At 51.3% G+C, this 19,358-nt stretch overlaps 1 protein-coding gene across 1 annotated transcript; it reads right to left on the bottom strand.

Moving 5' to 3' along the window:
- Positions 1–683: 683 nt before the first annotated feature.
- On the bottom strand, positions 684–15,155 carry SULT2B1 (sulfotransferase family 2B member 1; the record flags this gene model as incomplete). Its single annotated transcript, XM_080702963.1, has 6 exons — positions 15,017–15,155; positions 12,454–12,662; positions 8,551–8,677; positions 7,012–7,106; positions 2,147–2,327; positions 684–877 (listed from the first exon to the last, which is right to left on the bottom strand). Exons 2-6 carry the CDS (start codon positions 12,649–12,651, stop codon positions 684–686), a joined length of 795 nt encoding a protein of 264 aa, XP_080559089.1. The 5' UTR covers positions 12,652–12,662; positions 15,017–15,155.
- Positions 15,156–19,358: the final 4,203 nt, after the last annotated feature.

Here is a 19,358-nt window from a genome sequence, read left to right as displayed (position 1 = left end):
GGGTTCAGGCCCAGCCCTCCTCCCTCAGACCCAGGGGTCCAGACCCAGCCCTCCTCCCTCAGGACCAGGGCTCCAGACCTAGCCCTCTTCCCTCAGACCCAGGGGGCCAGCCCCAGCCCTCCTCCCTCAGACCCAGGGGGCCAGCCCCAGCCCTCCTCCCTCAGACCCAGGGGGCCAGCCCCAGCCCTCCTACCTCAGACCCAGGGGTTCAGGCCCAGCCCTCCTCCCTCAGACCCAGGGGTCCAGACCCAGCCCTCCTCCCTCAGACCCAGGGGGCCAGCCCCAGCCCTCCTCCCTCAGACTCAGGGGTTCAGGCCCAGCCCTCCTCCCTCACTGAACCCAGGGGTCCAGACCCAGCCCTCCTCCCTCAGACCCAGGGGGCCAGCCCCAGCCCTCCTCCCTCAGACCCAGAGGTCCAAGCCTAGCCCTTCTCCTCCCTCAGACCAGGCCCCACTCTTTCTGAGGAAGTACCCCAGTTTGGCGCTCCCTGCAGGACCTTTGCTCGGGGTGGGGCCCGGCGCCTGGGTCCCGGCCCCATCGGTGTGGCAGATGGGGCAGCAGGTTGGCAGATGGGGCAGCAGGGTTGGGGACCTGCCCCGCGCGCGCCCCCTGCCGCCCCGCGGCGTCACGCCCCCTCCTGCGCTCAGAGGAGCCTGGCCGGAGCGACACGTTTATTGTCAGGGTCACGGGGAGGGGTCCTCGGAGGCCTGGTCGGGGCTGGGCGCGGGCTCGGGCTCCAGTTCGGGGTCCGGGCTGGCGTCCTCCGGGGTCTCGTCCCAGGGGAAGGCCGGCATCCCCCGCATCTGCTCGCGGTAGACGCGGTCGAAGGCTTCGCTCTGTGCCACTGTGAAGTGGTTCTTCCAGTCGCCGGAGATCCCTGCAGGGGATGGGGGTGAGGAGCCATTCTGTGGTGTGGCCCTCACCCCCACATCCCAGCACGCTCCGGCCCACCGCCCTCCCCAGCGCCCACAGAGGTCTGCCACCTGCAGGAGCTCCGACCTGCTAGTTCTGCTGGTTTCTCTGCTTAGTCGATCTCAGCACAGGACAGACCTCCCACCGGATTATTATTATTATTATTATTATTATTATTATTATTATTATTTTAACTAGGGATGGAACCCAGACACCACACCTGGCTTATTTTTATTTTATTGTGCTACTGGGGATTGAACCCAAGTGCGTCCTACATCTGAGCTACACACCCCCCAGTCTTATGTTTTATTCTTTTTTTTTTTTTTTTCCGGTTCTGGGGATGAAATCCTGGGTTATTCTACCTCCGATTTACACCCCTAGCCCTATATTTTCATTTTTTGTGGTACTGGGGTTCCTGGAAGCCCTTCTACCTCTGGGCTACACTCCCAGACCTATTTTAAACTTTTTTATTTTTAGAAACAGAGGCTCTTAAGACAGCGGGGCTGGCTTTGAACCAGCGCGATCCTCCTGTCTCCGCCTCCCAAGTGAGGGGAGTGTGCACCACCACGCCCGGCGCCAGCCCTATATTTTTATTCTTTTATTTTGAAACAGAGTCTCACTAAGTTGCTGAGATCATCACTAAATTGCCAAGGCTGGCTTCCAACCTGAGATTCTCCTGTCTCAGCCTCCCAAGTACTGGGATTATAAGCGTGGGACACTTTACTTTTTATTTTGAAACAGGATCTTACTCAGTGGCTGAGGCTGGCTTCCAACCTGCCATTCTCCTGTCTCAGCTTCCCAAGTACTTGGATTACAGGTGTGAGCCACCCTACCCGGTACTCCCAGCCCTTTTAAATTTAGTAAGTTTGGCCCCGCGTGGTGGCGCACGCTTGTAATCCCCGCGCTTGGGAGGCTGAGACAGGAGAATCACATAGGTTTGAAGCCAGCCTTGCTGGCTTAAGAGACTCTTTTTCAAAAAAAAAAAATTACACACACACACACACACACACACACACACACACACACACACGAGTGTAGCCCGGAAGTAGAAGGGTTCCATCCATCCCCAGTACCCCCAAATAAATAAATAACATAAAAATAAGTTTTATAAATTTGGAATCAGGATCTGGCTAAGTTGCTGAGGGTTTCAGTAAACTGTGGAGGCTGCCCTCGAACCTATGGAACTGGCTGAACCACACAGCCATCTAGCGACCCGGTGGGGCCCGGTGCTCACCTTTCCGGAGGAAGGCCCCCTGGCGGTGGTCCAGCAGGCTGTGGGGCAGGAGCGTGTAGTTGGACATGCTATTGGCCTTCATGGCGCCGAAGGTCGAGTGCGCCACGACGGAGCCCAGCGCCTCCTCGTCCAGCGGCCGGCCCAGGAACTCGCAGATGCGCTGCACGGAGCCCTGGAGGTCCTGGGGTGGGAGAGGGGGGGATGGAGTCAGGAGGAGGGAGTGCCCGTCAGAGGAGGCACCACGGTGACCGAGTCTGGACATCCGGGCTCTCGCCCAGGGCCATCAGGATGACTCCTGCCTCTTTGCCTCAGTTTACCTGCCTCTGAGCCAAGGGCTGGGGCCTCAGCCTCTGTGGTTTAAGGGCTCTGTGGGTGGGCAAAGAAGATGGTGGCTGGTCTGCGTCCTACTTGGGGCCCTCACCCCAGGACCCCTTGACCATCCTACCTCAATCCCAGGGTCCTCCCAGACCTGGCCACGCCCCTGCCAGCGTCAGCCACGCCCCTCCTGCCTTCTGCCTCCCTTTGCCCGTTTCCCCGAGCTGGCTCAGGCCTCAGCCTCTGCCTCAGTTTCCTCCCTCGCCTCCAGCCTCCTCGTGTCACCTCTGCTCCTCCCCAGCTCGCCCATGGCTCCCCAGTGCTGCGGACAGAGCCAGCCCCCAGGCCTGGCTTTCGACCACTGGGGTGACCTGGTCTCAGCTCTGCCCAGCGTCCCCACCCGGGCTCACCCGCCTTTGCACAGTCCTCTCTCTACTGCTACGGGATGGGGCTGCAAAATGCCCTTTCCCGCCAATGCAGGTCAAATACCACCTTCTTGGTGACAGCGGTGGGCCAGTCACTGGGACTGAGCGCCCACAGTCCACCAAGCTCTGGTCCAAGCCCTGCTATGCATCTGGGCTGCACCTGACATCAGCTTTGCAAGAGATGTCATCCCAGGGGGTAAAGAGCTCAGAGAGGGGAAGACAAACACGTATCCAAGGCCACAACCAGGAAGAAGTTCAGGCCCCGGCCTGGCTGCCTTCTGACAGCCTCGGGTCAGCTGCCCATCCCTCGCGGGCCTTTCCCAGGTCACTTCTGTTTTTATAACCTTCATCCCTTTATCCTCTAAAACCACTGCCGCGTCCCAGAAATTCTAACGTGGGCGGTGCCTCACAACCCTGGCAGCCCAGGATCTCTGTCAGGCTCCCTGGCCCAGTTTTTGGCTGGAGAATAAAAAGGGATGGGGGTGGGTGGTGTGCAAAACCTTCTCTGGATCTTTCCATCAAGAGAAATTTACCAGGATGGAAAAAATAACCCTGGGGCCACAGTGGAGAGCTATGCACCTGGGGCAAATTATCAGCCTCTCTTTCTTTCTTTTTTTTTTTTTTTTTTCTTTTCTTTTTTTTGCAGTACTGAGGATGGAACCCAGGGGCATTCTAGCTCTGAGCTACACCCCCAGCCCTATATTTTTATTCTTTATTTTGAAACAGGGTCTCACTGAGTTGCAAAGGGCCTTCACTAAGTAGCTGAGGCTGGGCGTGAACCGTGAGCCTCCTGTCTCAGCCTCCAGAATGCTGGCATTATAAGCCTGCGCCACCATGCCACATTCAACCACCACATTGTAGGTCAAAACTGGGTGATCACTGGCCTGTCTTTTTTTCTGGTGCTGAAGATTGAACCCAGGGAAGTTCTACCCCTGAGCTATACCCCTACCCCTACTTTGTTACTTTTTTATTATTAATTTTTTTTTCTTTCAGGTCTGGGGATGGAACCCAGGGGCATTTAACCTCTGAGCCACATCCCCTGCCCTATTTTTTTATTCTTTATTTTGAAAATTTTAACCTCTGAACCACATCCCCTGCTCTATTTTTTTTTATTCCTTATTTTGAAAAGGGTCTCACTGAGTTGCAGAGGGCCTCACTAAGTAGCTGAGGCTGTCTGTGAACCGCGATCCTCCGGTCTCAGCCTCCCCAATGCTGGGATTACAAGTGTGCGCCACCACGCCCGGCTGCTTTATTTATTTATTTTCAGTACTGGGGATTGAACCTAGGGCATTCTACCTCCAAGCTACACCCCCAGCCCTATATCTATATCTATCTATCTATCTATCTATATATTTTGGTGGTACTAGGGATGGAAGCCTTCTACCTCTGGGCTACACTCTCAGACCTATTTTATATTTTATTTGGAAACAGGGTCTCTTAAGCCAGCGAGGCTGGCTTAGAACCTGCACAATCCTCCTGTCTCTGCCTCCCAATCACGGGGATTACAAGCATGCGCCACCACGCCCGGCCCCAGCTCTATTTTTTTATTCTTTATTTTGAAACAGGGTCTCGCTGAGTTGCAAAGGGCCTCTGTGAGAGTACTGAGATGCAGGCTCCTGCTTCAAGGGTTAATGTAGCAACTCTGGCTCGAGAAGCAGCGTGGAACGCCAGGCTGGGAGGCAAGCAGACTTTCTCTAATCAGTGAGCTGCGAGTTTTGCCAAGTTCCCTTGAAGGTCAGGAAGTGGCTCCAGGCCTCTTTGCACGTCCTTCCCAGTCTAGACATCTCAGAAAACTTATTGGTATGATAAACAGCTTGAGATGTTATGAGCTGGTCACAGGCTTCCTTGCTTCTGTTTGTAAAACAGAGAGTTGTTTTAAGTTTGAGATTAGTCCTCTGGCTTTGTTTACACACATCCATTGTTGCTTTAAGATAACCTTGTAATATCTGAAATAGCTAAATTCGTCAATGTAGTTCGATAAAGGCTTTCTCTATAAAAGTGCGATTGCTCTCTCAATAAAACGTGCAGTTGTACCTGAAAATCCTCATCCCCTGTGCCCTGATTAAAAGGCTTTACCCTCAGGTCTCCAGTGCACTAGACACTGACAGGCCTCACTAAGACAGGCCTCACTAGCTGAGGCTGTTCACGAACCACGACCCTCCTGTCTCAGCCTCCCAAACCCTGGGATTACAAGTGTGTGCCACCATGCCCGGCTGGCTGTTACTTTTTCATTTTGATTTTTTTTTTCTTTTGGAAAAAGGGTCTTGTTAAGTTGCTGACAGCCTCACTAAGTTGCCGGGGCTGGCTTTGAACCTGTGATTCTCCTGCCTCAGACTCCCAAATATTGTGATTACAGGCATGTACTACCATGCCCGGCTCACATCCTTCTTCTTTTTTTTTTTTTCTTTCCCTCCTTCCTTACTGCTAGAAATTGAATCCAAAGTGTCCTACCTCTGAACTACACCCTCAGTCTTTTTTTTTTTTTTAACAAAGTCTTGCTAAATTGCTGAGGCTATCTTCAAACCTGCAATCCTCCTACCTCAGCCTTCCTTAAGTACTGGGATTAAAGGTGTGTGCCACCATGCCCGACAGAGTGGCTACATTTTTTTTTTATCTATATCTATCATCTATCTAGCTAATCTAACTCCATCATCTATCTTGTAATATTGTAGTCTACCAGATATTGAACCAAGGAGTGTCCTACCACACTGAACTGCATTCCCAGCCCTTTTTAAATTTTGTAATAGAGTCTCATTAAGTAGCTGAGGCTGGCCTCAAACCTGCCATCCACCTGTCTCAGCCCCCCCAAGTCCTGGGACTACAGGCATGCACCACTGCGCTCAATTATTACTGACATTTCCTGTGGTTTAATATATGTGTCCTCCCGGGACCCTACATTGGGAGAATCAGGTTCCTGGTGTTCAGTCACGGGTGACAGGCATTAGAGTTGATGTTCGAGTTGTCATTACTCATCAGATAGGTCCTCGCCGGGAACCTGTGGACACTGTGCTGATGCCTCCCTTCGCATGTCCGCACCGGTGTTGTGCTTCTAACAACCCCATGTATTGTTCTTATTATCATTTGTTGTTTGTGTTTGGTACTGGGGATTGAACCCAGGGGTGCTCGACTTCTGAGCTTTGTCCCCAGCCTCCCTGCCTCCAGCTGGGAATCTGCAATCCTCCTGTACTGGGTGTACAGGCAGGCACCACCGCGCCCAGCCTCTGGGATGTGTGTGTGTGTGTGTGGGGGGGTGCTGGGGATGGAACCCAGGGGCATTCGACCTCCAAACTACACCCCCAGCCCTATTTTTTATTCTTTATTTTGAGACAGGGTTTCACTAAGTTGCGAAAGGCCTCACTCAATAGCTAAGTCTGCCTGCAAACTGCGATCCTCCAGTCTCAGCCTCCTGAATGCTGGGATTACAAGCGTGGGCCACCATGCCCGGCTTATTCTTTATTTTGAAACAGAGTCTCACTGAGTTGTGAAGGGCCTCCCTAAGTAGCTGAGGCTGTCCTCAAAACGCTTTCTCTGGTCTCTGCCTCCCTAATGCTGGGATTACAAGCGTGAACCACCGGGCCTGTCTTTATTCTTTATTTTGAAACAAGGTGTCACTGAGTTGCAAAAGAGCCTCGCTAGGTAGCTGAGGCTGTCTGTGAACTGCAACCCTACAGTCTCCACCTACTGGATGCCTGGATTACAAGCGTGCACCACCACGCCCAGCATCCGGCATCTTTTTAATTTTTTGAATCGGTCTCACTGAGTTGCAAAGGACCTCGCTAAGTGGCTGAGGCTATCCACAAACTGTGATACTCCGGTCTCAACCTCCCGAATGCTGGGATCGCAAGCGTGCGCCACCACGCCTGGCTTTAGTCTTTATTTTGAAACAGGGAGGGTCTCACTAAGTTTTGGAGGGCCCAAGTGACTAAGACTGCGATCCTCCCGTATCAGCCTCCCAAGTACTGGGATTACAAGCTCCCTTACTTTTTGTCCATGGTCTGTGTCCCGTGCACAGGCTCAAGGCCTCTGCCTGCCTGGTCCTTGTCCCAACTCCTGGCATGTTGGAGAGCAGAGCGGGCTTCAGACCTGCTGGAGGGGGGCGTCAGGGAGCGGAATGTAGGAACCCACCTGCTGCAGCTCCTCGTAGGTGGTGAACAGGAAGTTCTCCTTGCCCTTCATCCGGATCCAGCCCTTAATGTGGTGGAACCAGGAGCCAAACTGCACTGCGGGCAGAGGGGCGGGGGTGAGGTTCAGGCAGCAGGGCCAGCGGGGTGCGGTGGGTGCCAGTGCCCCCCTCCCCCGCACACACGCACCGGGTCTGGCTCCTGGAGCAGAACACTGTGCCCAAGACCCCCACATCTCTGCCAAGCTCAGGGTCTCTCTCAACCAGCTCCTCCATTCAGGGTGGCCCTCATCCGCCTGTCCACCTGACCTGGCCATCGGCAGCCTGGTCCCTCTCCCAACCTCGGATTCCCCTCCACAGCCAGAGCTTCTCACGGGGAGAGAGAGAGACAGGGCGTGGGGAGGCGCTGATCCACTGCGGTGGTCTCTCTCTACTTTTTTCTCAGTCTCTGCCTCCTTTTGCTTCTTTCTCCCCCACCCTATTTTGGTACTGGAGACTGAACCCAGGGGTGCTCTACCTCCAAGATACATCCCAGCCCCTTTTATTATTTATTTATTTATTTACTTTTGGTGGTACTAGGGGTGGAACCCAGGGGCCTTCTACCTCCGGGCTACACTCCCAGACCTATTTTATATTTTTTATTTGGAAACAGGGTCTCTTAAGCTAGTAGAGGCTGGCTTCAAACCTGTGCGATCCACCTGTCTCAGCCACAAGCGTGCACCACCATGCCCAGCTGGCCTTTATTTTTGAAACAGGGTCTCACTAAGTTGCTGAGAACCTCACTAAGTAGCTGAGGCTGACTTCGAACCTGCGCGATCCTCCTGTCTCAGCCTCCCAAGTGCTGGGATTACAAGCATGCGCCACGAGGCCTGGCTTGGCATTCTACTTCTGAGCAACACCCCCAGCCCTATTTCCTTCCTTTCTTCCTTCCTTCCTTCCTTCCTTCCTTCCTTCCTTCCTTCCTTTCGTTTTTTGTGTTACTGGGGATGGAACCCAGGGGCATTCGACCTCTGACCTATACCCCCTGCCCTATTTCTTTTATTCTTTATTTTTAAACCGGGTCTCACTGAGTTGCAGAGGGCCTCACTAAGTAGCTGAGGCTGTCCGCGAACCATGATCATCCTGTCTCAGCCTCCTGAATGCTGGGATTACAAGCGTGCACCACCACGCCCGGCTCCAATTTATTTTTTATTCTGAGATAGGGACTTGCTAAATTCCTGAGAGTGTCCCTAATCTGCTGAGGCTGGCTTCGAACCTGCGCAATCTTCCTGTCTCCGATCTTCCTGTCTCTGCCTCCCAAGCGTAGGGATTACAAGCGTGTGCCACCACGCCCAGCTTCATTTTTTATTTTGAAACAGAGTCTTGCTAAGTTGCTGAGGCTGCCCTGGAACCTGCTATCTTCCTATCTCAGCCTCCACGTACAGGGATTACAAAGGCGTGCCATGGAACCCAACCCCACTCCTTATCTCTCCTCTCTCTGGGTCTCCTGGGGATCTTCTTTCCTCCGTGCTGGGTCCCGCCCGCCCCTGTGTCCCGGTCCTCACCTTCGCCTTTGAGGAAGTTCTGCAGGAACTGGTCAGGTGTGCCGGGGTCCTTCAACTGCCCTGCGATCTTGGAATAATGATAGAAGGAAACCACCACGTCCCGGGGGTTCCTGCCCAGGTAGATCACCTGCGTGTGGATGGACGAGGAAGGGCGTCAGACAAAGGCAGAAGCCCAGACCCCAAGGCTGCCTGGCCCCTGGCCCCTGCCCCTCTCCTGACTCTGCGGCAGGAAGGACGAGGGAGGACTCCCAGGGGACTTTGCGCGGTCACTGTGGGTGCCTGTGGGCTCCAGCAGCCTCCAGCCCAGCGGCCTTCCTAGATCACTTACAACCTGTATCTCCACCCCCAGGCTGGGGTCCCTAGAGGGCAGGGCAGGGTGGAGGCTCACTGTCCTGGAGCCTCTGTCCACAGCTCCCCAACCTGGAGGCTGCAGAAGTTGTATGAAGGAGTTACAAAGACAGATGTTTAAAAACCCCAGCAAGCAGAGGCGTGGAGCACACTTGTAATCCCAGTACTTGGGAGGCTGAGACTGGAGAATCACAGGTTCGCAGCCAGCCTCAGTGACTTAGTGAGGCCCTCCCCAACTTGACAAGACCCTGTTTCGAACTAAAAAATAAGACAGGTGTAGTGGCGCACGCTCATAATCCCCGCGCTTGGGAGGCTGAGACAGGAGGATCGCGCAGGTTGGAAGCCAGCCTCAGCTACTTAGTGAGGCTCTCAGCAGCCTAGTGAGACTCTGTTTCCAAATAAAGTATAAAATAGGTCTGGGAGTATAGCCCGGAGGTAGAAAGCCTCTGGGTTCCACCCCCAGTACCACTAAAAATAGCTCAGAGGTAGAATGCCTTTGGGTTCAAGCACCAGTAAGTACCACAACACAACAACAACAAAAAAAAAAACACAAAAAAACAGGCCAGAGCTGGGCGTGGTGGCACACGCTTGTAATCCCAGCATTTGAAAGGCTGAGACAGGAGGATCATGGTTCACGGACAGCCTCAGCTACTTAGTGAGGCCCTTGCAACTCCATGAGACCCTGTTTCAAAATAAAGAATAAAATATAGGGCTAGGGGTGTAGATTGGAGGTAGAATGCCCCTGGGTTTCATCCTCAGTACTGCAAAAACAAACAAACAAGCCGGGCATGGTGACGCACACCTGTAATCCCAGTACTGGAGGATTGGAGGTTCGAGGACAGTCTCAGCAAGTAGTGAGACTCTCATCAACCTAGTGAGACCCTGTTTCAAAAAAACAAAATAAAATAGGGCTGGTAGCCGGGTGTGGTGGTGCATGCTTGTAATCCCTGTGCTTGGGAGGCGGAGACAGGAGGATCCTGCAGGTTCGAGGCCAGCAGCACTGGTTTAAGAGACCGTGTTTCTAAATAAATAAATAAATAAATAAATAAATAAATAAATAAGGCTGGTAAATAAAATGTAGCTAAGAGGTAGAATAGCCCTGGGTTTAATCTCTAATACTAAAAAAAAAAAAAAAAAAAAAGGAGCCCGGCGTGGTGGCGCACGCTTGTAATCCCTGCGCTTGGGAGGCTGAGACAGGAGGATCGTGCAGGTTTGAAGCCAGCCTCAGCTGGCTTAAGAGACCCTGTCTTCAAATAAAATATAAAATAGGTCTGGGAGTGTAGCCCAGAGGTAGAGGGCCCCTGAGTTCCATCCCCAGTACCACACACACAAAAAAGGAATAAAAATCATGACAACTAACATTTTGTTTGTGTTTGTGTATGGTACCCAGGGACATTCTGCCTCTGAACTGAACTATACCCTCAGCTGTATATTATTTTTATTATTTATTTATTTAGCATTACTGGGGGTGGAACCTGTTAGGTGCACTCGGTAAAGAGACGAGAGACCAGGAGTAGGAGCACAGTAGCAGGTTGTTTTTTTGTTTTTTGTTTTTTGGTGGTACTGGGGTTCCTGGAAGCCCTTCTACCTCCGGGCTACACTCCCAGACCTATTTTTACATTTTTACTTGGAAACAGGGTCTCCTAAGCCAGCGCGCGCGGCTGGCTTCGAACCTGCGCGATCCTCCTGTCTCTGCCTCCCAAGCGCGGGGATTACAAGCGTGCGCCACCACGCCCAGCTCAGCAGTAGCAGTTTTAATGTGGTCCTCTCGGGGATTGGGCTGGACCATCCCAGAGACCTGCGTGCTCCTCCGAGGCCGAAGGGAAAATGCTGCTTTTTTAAGGCATAAGTCTTGGGGGTGGGACTACGCGTGGGAACGCTGCCCCTCTCCAGACGGGACATCGCCTGCCTCCAGATATGGCCCAGCAGAATCTCTTCCTCCTTTTCTAGGGTTCCGCCCCTGCGGTAAGAGGGAGGGACCCGACTTGTCAGAACCCAGGGACATTCTACCTCTGAGCTATACCCCCAGCCCTATTTTTTATTCTTTATTTTGAAACAAGGCCTTACTAAGTAGCTGAGGCTGTCCGTGAACCTGGATCCTCCTGTCTCAGTCTCCCAAGTACTAGGATTACAAGTGTGAGCCACCACACCCAGCTCTTGTTTTTATTTTTTATTTTATTTTTGCGGTACTGAGGATGGAACCCAGGGACATTTTACCTCCCAGCTACATCCCCAGCCCTATCTTTTTTACTTTTTTTTTTTTTAATTTTGAAACAGGGTCTCACAAGGTTGCAAAGGGCCTCACTACGTAGCTGAGGCTGTCCACAAACTGCGATCCTCCTGTCTCCGCCTCCCAGGCGCGGGGATTACAAGCGTGTGTGCCACCACGCCCGGCTGAAACAGGTTCTCATTAGGTTGATAAGCATCTCACTACTTGCTGAGTCTGTCCTCAAACCTGTGATCTTCCAGTCTCAGCCTCCTAAATACTGAGATTACTGACATGGCCCACTACGCCTGGCCTCCCCACTTCTCTCTGTCCCAGGCCCAGCCTCATCGTCTCTCCTAGGGATTCAGGCTACTTCCCTGTTCCCCGGATTCCATGCTGTCCCCTACATCCACCCATCCACCTGCCTCAGTCTCCCAAGTACTGGGATTATGGGTGTGTGCCACCATGCCCAGCTTTATTCTTTTTTTTGTGTGTGTGTGGGGGGTCTGGGGATGAAACCCAGAGGCATTTGACCCCTGAGCTACACCCCCTGCCCAATTTTTTATTCTTTATTTTGAAACAGGGTCTTACTGAGTTGTGAAGGGCCTCACTAAGTAGCTGAGGCTGTCGGTGAACCATGATCTCAGCCTCCCAAATGCTGGGATTACAAGCGTGCGCCACCACGCCCGGATCTTTATTCTTTATTTTGAAAGAGGGTCTTGCTAAATTGCTGAGGGTCTGGCTAAATTGATGAGGCTGGCCTTGAATTTTCAATCCTATCTCTGCCTCCTAAATATTGGGATTATAGGCGTGCACCTCCATACCGGTCTGATTTCCCTTATTTTCCCATCTATTACCTGCCTGCTCCCCTTTATTTATTTTATTTTATTTATTGCGGGTCTGGGGATGGAACCCAGGGCCATTCGACCTCCGAGCAACACCCCCGGCCCTATTTTTTATTCTTTATTTTGAAGCCGGGTCTCACTGAGTTGCAGAGGGCCTCACTAAGTAGCCGAGGCTGTCCGCGAACCGCGATCCCCTGTCCTCAGCCTCCCGGATGCTGGGATTACAAGGGTGCGCCACTACGCCCGGCTATATATATATATATATTTTAAGAGTCTCACTAAGTTGCTGAAGGTCTTCGCTGGCCTCGATGCTCCTGTCTCAGCCTCCCAGGTGTGCGGCACCACGCCAAGCCCTCGCTCCCCTTTAGGACGTGGCCCCCAGAGGCCGCGCTTACTTAATGCCAAACTAGACCAGGGCCACGCCCACGGCAGATGTGCCGTAAACCCGTGCTGAATCCGTCCGTAACCCTGCTCCCCCCACCCTGCATGGGGGGTGCTCGGTACCTTGGCCTTGGAGTTGAAGGCGGCCTTTGGGAACAGCTGGATGGGAAGGTGGGAGCTCAGGAGGCGGGGGCTGGGCTGGTCCTGGTGGCTGAAGGCGCCCATGATGGTCTCGCACCAGGGCGCTCGCTTCCAGTTGGGCACCGAGCGGATCCAGGTGGGGTCGCCGTCCTTCAGGATCAGGCTGAGGATTTCAATCATCCAGGTTGTGCCTGTCGGCAGAAATCAGGCCCGTCAATCGGGGTGGAAGGGTGTGAAGATGGCTGGGTGTGGTGGCGCACGCTTGTAATCCCAGCATTCGTAATCCCAGCATTCCGGAGGCTGAGATGGGAGGATCGCGGATGGCCGACGGCCTCGGCTACTTAGTGTGAGGCCCTCCGCAACATCGTGACACTCTGTTTCAAAATGAAGAATAAAAAATAGGGCCAGGGGTGTAGCTCAGAGGTCGAATGAATGCCCCTGAGTTCCAACTCCAGACCCGCAAAAAAATATAAAAAAATAAAAATAATATAATAGAAAGGATTGGGGTGTAGCTCAGAGGTAGAACATCCCTGGGTTCCATCCCACACCCGCAAAATAAACAAACAAAAAGGCGTTTAGAGATGGGATATGACCAGGTGAATAATGACGGCGTAACTCGAACGCTTCACCATTTTTTTTTTTTTTTTTTTTTGGTACCAGCAATTAAACTCAGGGGTGTTCTACCTCCAAAAGACACCGTAGCCTTTATTTTTATTTACTTTTTTTTTTTTTTTTTAATGTGTGGTACTGGGGATTGAACCCAGAGGCATTCTACCTCTAAGCTACATTCTCAGTGCTAGTTTTGATTTGGAAACAGGGTCTCACTAAGTTGCAGAGGGCCTCACTAAGTAGCTGAGGCTGGCTGTGAACCAGCGGTCCTCCTGTCTCAGCCTCCCAGGTACTAGGATTACAAGCGTGCGCCACCAGGATCGGCTCTTATTTACTTACTTTTTGTGATAGTGGGGTCGAACCCATGGGCCTTCTACCTCTGGGCTGTACCCCCAGACCTATTTGCCACAGGTCTCCTTAAGTTGCTGAAGCTGGCCTTAACCCTGAGATCCTCCTATCTCAGCCTCCTTAAGTACTGGGATTACAGGCGTGTGCCACTATGCCTGGCTACCCAGACCTTTTTAATTTTGAAACAGGAACTCGCTAAATTGCTGAGGGTACGGATAAATTGCTGAGGCTGGCCTTGAACCTGTGAGCTTCCTGTCTCAGCCTCCCAAGTTGCAGGCATATGCCACCTCAGCCGGTTTTATTGTATTGGATTCTAACAAAGGCCCCGTGTGGGTGCTTGGACTCTGCTCCTGGCCTTATTTTGTGACACAGAAGACAGTGATAATCAGCCTGCTGGCTCAGTGTCAGTCCTTGCCAGCAGAGGGCGCCAGAGGAGCGTTGCACCAGTCCAGTTCCTCTCCCGGGTTCTCACCCGGCCTTCTCAGGGGACCTAGTGACCAGCAGCCGTCAGCCCTGCGGTGGGCACCCGGGACATCACCCACTTCCAAATTTGATGCTTGGAGTTTAATTTCAGCCCTAGGGGAAGGCGCTCTCCCTTTACCAGCTGTTCCTATTTTTTGGGAGTGGCAGTGGGAATGGGGATTGAATCCAGGGACATTTTACCTCTGAGTTACACCCTCAGACTTTTTAATTTATTACTTTATTTTATTATTTATTTTTTTTAGTGGTACCGGGGGTGGAACCCAGAGGAGGCTTTCTACCTCCGAGCTATACTCCCAGACCTATTTTATATTTTATTTGGAAACAGGGTCTCACTAAGTTGCTGAGAGCCTCACTAAGTAGCTGAGGCTGGCTTGGAACCTGTGCGAACCTCCTGTCTACGCTTCCCAAGCACAGGGATTACAAGTGTGCGCCACCACGCTTGGCTCTTATTTATTATTTTAAAACAGGGTCTCACTAAGTTGCGGATGGCCTCACTAAGTAGCTGAGGCTGGCCACAAACATGCAATCTTCCTGTCTTGGTCTCCCAAATTCTGGGATTACACGCGCGTGCCACCACACCTGGCTCAATCCTTTTATTTATTTATTCATTTATTCATTCATTCATTCATTTTGCATTCCTGGGGCGGAACCCAGGGGCATTCTACCTCCGAGGTATACCTCCAGCCCAATGTTTTATTCTTTATTTTGAAACAGAATCTCACTGAGTTGCAAAGGGCCTCAGTAAGTCAGTCAGTAGCTGATGCTGGCTGCGAACTTGTAACCCTCCTGTCCCGGCCTCCCTAGTACTGGGATGACAAGCGTCAACCACCACATCTGGCTCCAAATGTCTTTCAACAGATGCCCGGATAAACTGTGCTACCTCCTGACAACACACTACCACCTTGATGCAAAATGTGCCAGCAACCCCAGGACTCGGGAGGCTGACAGGAGGATCGCAGGTCTGAGGCCAGCCTCAGCAACTTAGCAAGCATGGATCTCTCTACCCAGGCCGACCACCCCTCTTTCCCTGCCCCTCTCCCTCGGTGTGTCGTGTCACCGCCCCTGTCTGCCCTCCCCAGCCGGCCAGCCCCGGCCCTACGGGTACCTGATTTGGGGTAGGTGATGATGAAGATGTCGTCGTCGCGCACGTCAGTGGTGTTCTCTGCCAGGCTGATGCTCTCGGGCGAATACAGGCCGACGGGAAAGAGGATGCCCTTGTACCGGAAGTAGTCGCCGGGCAGATTCTGGCTGCAGGAGGGAAGGGTCGTGGTGAGGAAGAGCGAGAGGCGCCCAGGGTGCTCTTTGGGCGCTGGCAAGGACTTCCCCTCTGGACCTTTCTGTTTCTTTTTTGGGTCCTGGGGACAGAACCCAGCGGCATGTTACCTCCACGACACACACACCCATTTTTTTTTTTTTTTTTTTTTGCGGGTCTGGGGGTGGAACCCAGGGGCATTCGACCTCCGAGCTACACCCCTTGCCCAAATTTTTATTCTTTATTCTGAAACAGGGTCTCACTGAGTTGCAGAGGGCCTCACTAAGTAGCTGAGGCTGGCCACGAACCGAACCGCGATCCTCCAGTCTCAGCCCCCCTACTGCTGGGATTACAAGCCTGCGCCACCATGCCCGGCTACACCCTTTTTTTTTTTCAGTACTGGAGATGGAACTCAGGGGCATTCAACCTCCTAGCCACACCCCCAGCTCTAGTTTTTAGTTTTAATATTTATTTATTATTTATTTATTTTTTATTTAGTGGATCTGGGGATGGAACCCAGGAGCATTCGACCTCCAAGTTACACCCCCTGCCCTATTTTTATTTTTTATTTTGGAACAGGGTCTCACTATATTGCGGAGGGCCTCACTAAGTAGCTGAGGCTGTCCCCAAACTGCAATCCTTCGGTCTCAGCCTCCCGAACCTGTGATCCTGTTGTGTATGGATTACAAGCATATATAACCACGCCCGGCTTTATTCTTTGTTTTGAAACAGGGTCTCACTGAGTTGCAGAGGACCCCACTAAATAGCTGAGGCTGTCCGCGAACCGAGATCCTCCTATTTCAGCCTCCCAGATGCTGGAATAATAAGCGTGGGCCACCACACCTAGCTGTTTTCTTCTTTTTCTTTCTTTTCTTTTCTTTTTTTTTTTCTTTTTTTCTTTTTTTTTTTTTTTGGTACTGGAGATGGAACCCAGGGTCATTCTACCTCCGAGCTATGCCCCCAGCCCTATTTTTTACTCTTTATTTTGGAGCAGGGTTTTACTGAGTTGCAAAGGACATCACTAAGTAGTAGCTGAGGCTGGCTGAGAACCATGATCCTCCTTTCTCAGCCTCCCAAATGCTGAAATTACAAGCGTGTGCCACCAAGCCTGGCAACTTTTTTTTTTTTTTTTTTTAAATTTTGAAACAGGGTCAAAATTGCTGAGAGTCTCAGTAAATTGCTAAGTTTCTGAGGGTTTAACTAAGTTTCTGAGGCTGGCCTTGAACCTGTGATCCTCCTGTATCAGCCTCCCATGGCCTGGGATTACAGGCATGTGCCACCACGCCTGGCCAAAGGGAGAGTTTTATGAGCTGTTGGTTAAGTCTATGCTTCTGTCTGTCGCAGCTTCTCTGGTACCTCTTGTACGTGCTACAGAAGGGGGTAGGCGTCAGGACCCGGTGCTCCCGAGTGCGAATCATGTCTGTGTATAGAAAAGGCACTTAGAGCTGACTGGATCTGAACTGCTTTCATCCCCAGTACCCCCCCCCCCAAAAAAAAAAAGATATACTCCAGTTTTTTTTTTTTTTTTTTTTTTTTTTTTTTTTTTTTTTGCGGTACTGGGGATGGAACCCAGGGACATTCTACCTCCGAGCTACACCACCTAACCCTATTTATTCTTTTTTCTTTTCCTTTTTTTTTTTTTTTTTTTTTTTGATGGTACTGGAGATAGATGGAACCCTTCGACCTCCAGGCTACATGCCCAGACCTATTTTTTTTTTAATATATCTTATTTGGAAATAGGGTCTCTTAAGCTAACAAGGCTGGAACCTGCACGATCTTCCTGTCTCTGCCTCCTAAACGCGGGGATTACAGGCGTGTGCCACCACACCCGGCTAGTCTTTTTTTTTTTTTTTTTTTTTTTTTTTTTTTTGCGGGTCTGGGGATGGAACCGAGGGGCATTCGACCTCCAAGCTACACCCCCTGCCCTAGTTTTTATTCTTTATTTTGAAACTGGGTCTCACTGAGTTGCAGAGGGCCTTACTGAGTAGCTGAGGCTGTCCGCGAACCGCAATCCTCCAGGTTTCAGCCTCCCGAATGCTGGGATTACAAGCGTGCGCCACCACGCCCGGCTAGTCTTTATTTTGGAACAGGGTCTCACTGAGTTGCAAAGGACCTCACTAAGTAGCTGAGGCTGTACCTAAACTGCAATCCTCCTGTCTCAGCCTCCCGAAAGCTGGGATTACAAACGTGTGCCGCCACGCCCAGCTCCCAGCCTATTTTATTTATTATTTTGAAACAGAGTCTCGCTAAATTGCAGAGGCTGGTCTGAACTTGAGATTCTCCCGTCTCAGCGTCCCAAGTACTGGGATTACAGGCATAAACCACTATGTTCAAGTGGTTTGTTGCATTTTTAAAAATAAGGAATGCAGCCAGGCGTGGTGGCGCACGCTTGTAATCCCAGCATTCGGGAGGCTGAGACCTTAGGATCGTGGTTCGCGGACAGCCTCAGCTACTTAGTGAGGCCCTCTGCAACTCAGTGAGACCAGTTTCAAAATAAAGAATAAAAAATAGGGCAGGGGTGTAGCTCGGAGGCTGAATGCCCCTAGGTTCCATCCCCAGACCCGCAATAAACAAACAAACAAACAAACAAATAAAATAAAGAATGCAGTCTGGTAAAAATGGTCAAAACGCAGCCTGGCTCATGGCCTGCATTTAACAAATTGTAATATTTTTCAGTGAGGACATCAGTTGTTCCACAGCTTGATTGTTGGGGGGATGGAGTTTATGACATCATTGATTGTTGGGAGGATGGAGTTTATGACATCATTAGTTACCAGGCAGACTTAGCCCAGTGCAGGATCTGACATTAACAGTTACCAGGCAGATTAGCAGCTAAAGGTCTGGGTCCGGGCTCCCCTTCTTCTTTTTCTTTCTTTCCTTTTCTTCTTTCTTTTTTTCTTTTGGAGTGCTGAGGGTTGACCCCAGGGTTGTTTTACCTATGAGCTACACTCCAGACCTATTTTTAAAAATAAATTTTGAAACAAGGTCTTACTAAGTTTCCTAGGCTAGCCTCAAACCTGCGATCCTCTTGTCTCAGCTTCCCAAGTGTTGAATTATGGGTATATGCCACCATGCCCAGCTCCCTCTGCCTTTTCTGTGTCTGATCAACTTGACCCTCAGTTTCCTCATGTGTCATGCAAGGACATCAGTAATCTCTGCTCCAAAGGACTAAGGTATTTTAAGCACTTGGCTCTTGATAAGCCCGGTAGGAAGAGGAAGTTCTGGTGAGTGATGTATTTTGGTTCTCAGGGGAGGTACTGGAGGTTGATCCCAGGGGTATTCTATCTCTGAGCTATACCCCATCACTTTTTTGTGTGTGTGGCATACCGAGGATGAAACCCAGGGGTATTCTACCTCTGAGCTACCCCCTCAGCCCTATTTTTTATTCTTTAGTTAGTTTGTTTATTTATTTATTCATTATTTTTGCGGGTCTGGGGATGGAACCCAGGACCATTCGACCTCCGAGCTACACCTCCTGCCCTGTTTTTTATTCTTTATTTTGAAACAGGGTCTCACTGAGTTGCAAAGGGCCTCACCAAGTAGCTGAGGCTGTCCTCGAACTGCAATCCTCCTCTCTCAGCCTCTCAAATGCTGGGATTACAAGCGTGTGCCACCACACCCGATTTCCCCATGGGTTTTCTTTTTCTTTTTTTATTTTTCCCTTTTTTTTTTTCCTGTGGGTCTGGGGATGGTACCCAGGGGCATTTGACCTCCAACTACACGCCCTGTCCTATTTTTATTCATTATTTTGAAACAGGGTCTCACTGAGTTGCAGAGGGCCTCACTAAGTGGTAGCTGAGGCTGTCTGCAAACTGCGATCCTCCTATCTCAGCCTCCCAAATGCTGGGATTACAAGCGTGCGCCACCACGCCCGGCTCCCATATGGGTTTTCATTCTACAAATTACAAAGTAGAAGTTCAGAGAGGGGAAAGAATGTGGCCAAGCCACACAGCAAGAACCAGAGTCGGCTGGCGTGGTGGTGCACGCTTGTCATCCCAGCATTCAGGAGGCTGAGCCCAGAGGATCGCGGTTCGCGGACAGCCTCAGCTACCACCTAGTGAGGCCCTTTGCAACTCAGTGAGACCCTGTTTCAAAATAAAGAATAAAAATAGGGCTGGGGGTGTAGCAAGGAGGTAGAATGCACCTGGGTTCCATCCCCGTACTGCAAACAACACCAAAGCCAAATAAATAAACA

Source organism: Muscardinus avellanarius (assembly GCF_963383645.1).
Source record: "Muscardinus avellanarius genome assembly, chromosome: 10".
NCBI lineage: Eukaryota > Metazoa > Chordata > Mammalia > Rodentia > Gliridae > Muscardinus > Muscardinus avellanarius.
The sequence above is the reverse complement of the archived record's forward strand: the minus strand, read 5'-3'. Positions and strand labels throughout refer to the sequence as shown.